Source organism: Melozone crissalis, unplaced genomic scaffold (genome assembly GCF_028551555.1).
Source record: "Melozone crissalis strain CALT ecotype California unplaced genomic scaffold, PUWL_Pcris_2 ptg000231l_1, whole genome shotgun sequence".
Lineage (NCBI taxonomy): Eukaryota > Metazoa > Chordata > Aves > Passeriformes > Passerellidae > Melozone > Melozone crissalis.
Window position 1 is genome coordinate 793,729 of NW_026535993.1, and position 1,858 is coordinate 795,586.

The 1,858-nt window shown below is 49.9% G+C and overlaps 1 protein-coding gene across 1 annotated transcript; it reads left to right on the plus strand.

The window, feature by feature from the left end:
- The first annotated feature begins 305 nt into the window (after window positions 1-305).
- LOC128949442 (olfactory receptor 49-like) lies at window positions 306-1,250 on the plus strand. Its single transcript, XM_054294303.1, has one exon. It carries the CDS (start codon window positions 306-308, stop codon window positions 1,248-1,250), a length of 945 nt encoding a protein of 314 aa, XP_054150278.1.
- The last annotated feature ends 608 nt before the right edge of the window (window positions 1,251-1,858 follow it).

Genomic DNA, 1,858 nt, shown 5'->3' on the forward strand with positions numbered 1-1,858 from the left:
TTCCCACGAAAGGGGAGAAATAGCCAAGAACTCTTTAGAATCCTCTGTTCTGGTGAAAGAACTTTTTGGGAGTGTTTGGAAAAGGTAGAAAGAACACAATAAACCCCTGGCGTCTCTACCTGAAATGGTAAACAGAACAATCAGGGTGTGAGAATTGTTTGAAGCACGATCTCTGTGCTCTATAGCAAGACTGCAGGAAAAGAAAAAAACAGAGAAGGAAGGATAGAAATGTTTGTCCAGACTGTGAAATTTTCCCACTTGTTTTTGCCATGTTCCTGTCTCAGCAGGATGAGCTGGAATTCAGCATGGGACCAGAAAATGAAACAGCAGTTACTGAGTTCATCCTAGAGGGTTTTCCAGAGCTGGATCCAAGGCTGCAGGTATTTTTCTCTCTGGTCCTTCTGCTCATGTACCTGACAACAGTGATGGGGAATGCAACCATCATTTTCCTCGTGTGTGTGGATCACCACCTGCAAACCCCCATGTACTTTTTCATCAGCAACCTGGCCTTCCTGGAAATCTGGTTTACATCCTCCACAAGCATCAAACTGTTTGTGATGCTGAGTTCTGGTCAGAACACTCTCTCACTAAGCAGCTGCTTTGCCCAAAACTATTTCTATTTTGCTATGGGCTGCACAGAGTTCATGCTGCTCGTTGTCATGTCCTTTGACCGCTATGTTGCCATCTGCCAACCTTTGCTCTATGCTGCCATCATGAAGCCTCAGCTCTGTGTCCGCCTGGTTGTTGCTGCTTGGATCCTCAGCTTTGCCCTGCTGAGCTACCGGCTGCTCTTCCTCTCTGAGCTGTCCTTCTGTGGCTCCAAGATCCCCCATTTCTTTTGTGACAACTCCCCCTTGTTCAAACTGTCCTGCTCTGACACCAGCCTGCTCTGGAAAATAGACTCTGTCTTCTTATCCTGTGTTGTGCTGGGTTCCTTGTGTTTGACTCTGGCATTTTACATCTGCATCCTTTTCTGTGTTCTGCATCTTCCAGCAGCCTCTGGGAGGAAGAAAGCTTTGACTGCGTGTTCTTCCCATCTCATCACCTTATCCATTGCCTACGGGAGCTGCATTGCTCTCTACACATGTCCTGCAGAATCTGTTTCCTTGAGCACCAACAGAATTGTAGCTCTGCTGAATACAGTCCTGTACCCATTCTTAAACCCATTCATCTACAGCCTTCGGAACAAACCTGTGATTCTGGCCCTGAGCAAATCCATTGCAAGGGCAAGAACAAAGCTTTTCCCCTAACCATGATGCATTTCTGGAAAGCCATCCCAAGAATCTGGTGTCATCTGTTACACAATAGCAGTGCCTGTGAGTGCAGCCTCCAAACGGGGCTGCCTCAGGTTAAGAGATAAGAGACTCATCTGCACACCCAGACATGGCACCGACAATGGCAAGAGGAGAAACTCAGTTCATTCTCAGCCCTGGCTGCTCCCAGGACCATTTACTGGAGAGCCACCAGCTCATTAAGGGCCAATCTGCGTAACAGAGAAGAGTTCAGAAGAACAGTGGCAAGTGACAATCCAAATTACAGCTCCTGGGCGAAGGACACCTTGTCCAGCTCCTTCCCTGGGACAGCCAGCAGCCCCAGTGTCTAGGTTTGGAATCGCAAAGTCACTGAGAGCAGGTGGGGAAGACTGGGGGGAATTGGAAAGGGACCGGGAACGAACTCAGGTGTATTGGGAGGGACTGGTCTGTACTGGGAGGGACAGGAGAGGGTGCATTGGCTGCTCCCGCCTCCACCGCCTCCCATTTGCCGCGGCTCCCGCCCATCACAGCCTGCAGCCATTCAGCGCCAGAGGCCGGGGCCTCGAGAGGGGTGCCTAGGGTAGGCGCCGTATTTTCTGGTTTTG

Bases quoted from the DNA above. Each gene is read 5' to 3' on its own strand.
- LOC128949442 (XM_054294303.1), top strand. From the start codon at position 306: ATGGGACCAGAAAATGAAACAGCAGTTACTGAGTTCATCCTAGAGGGT.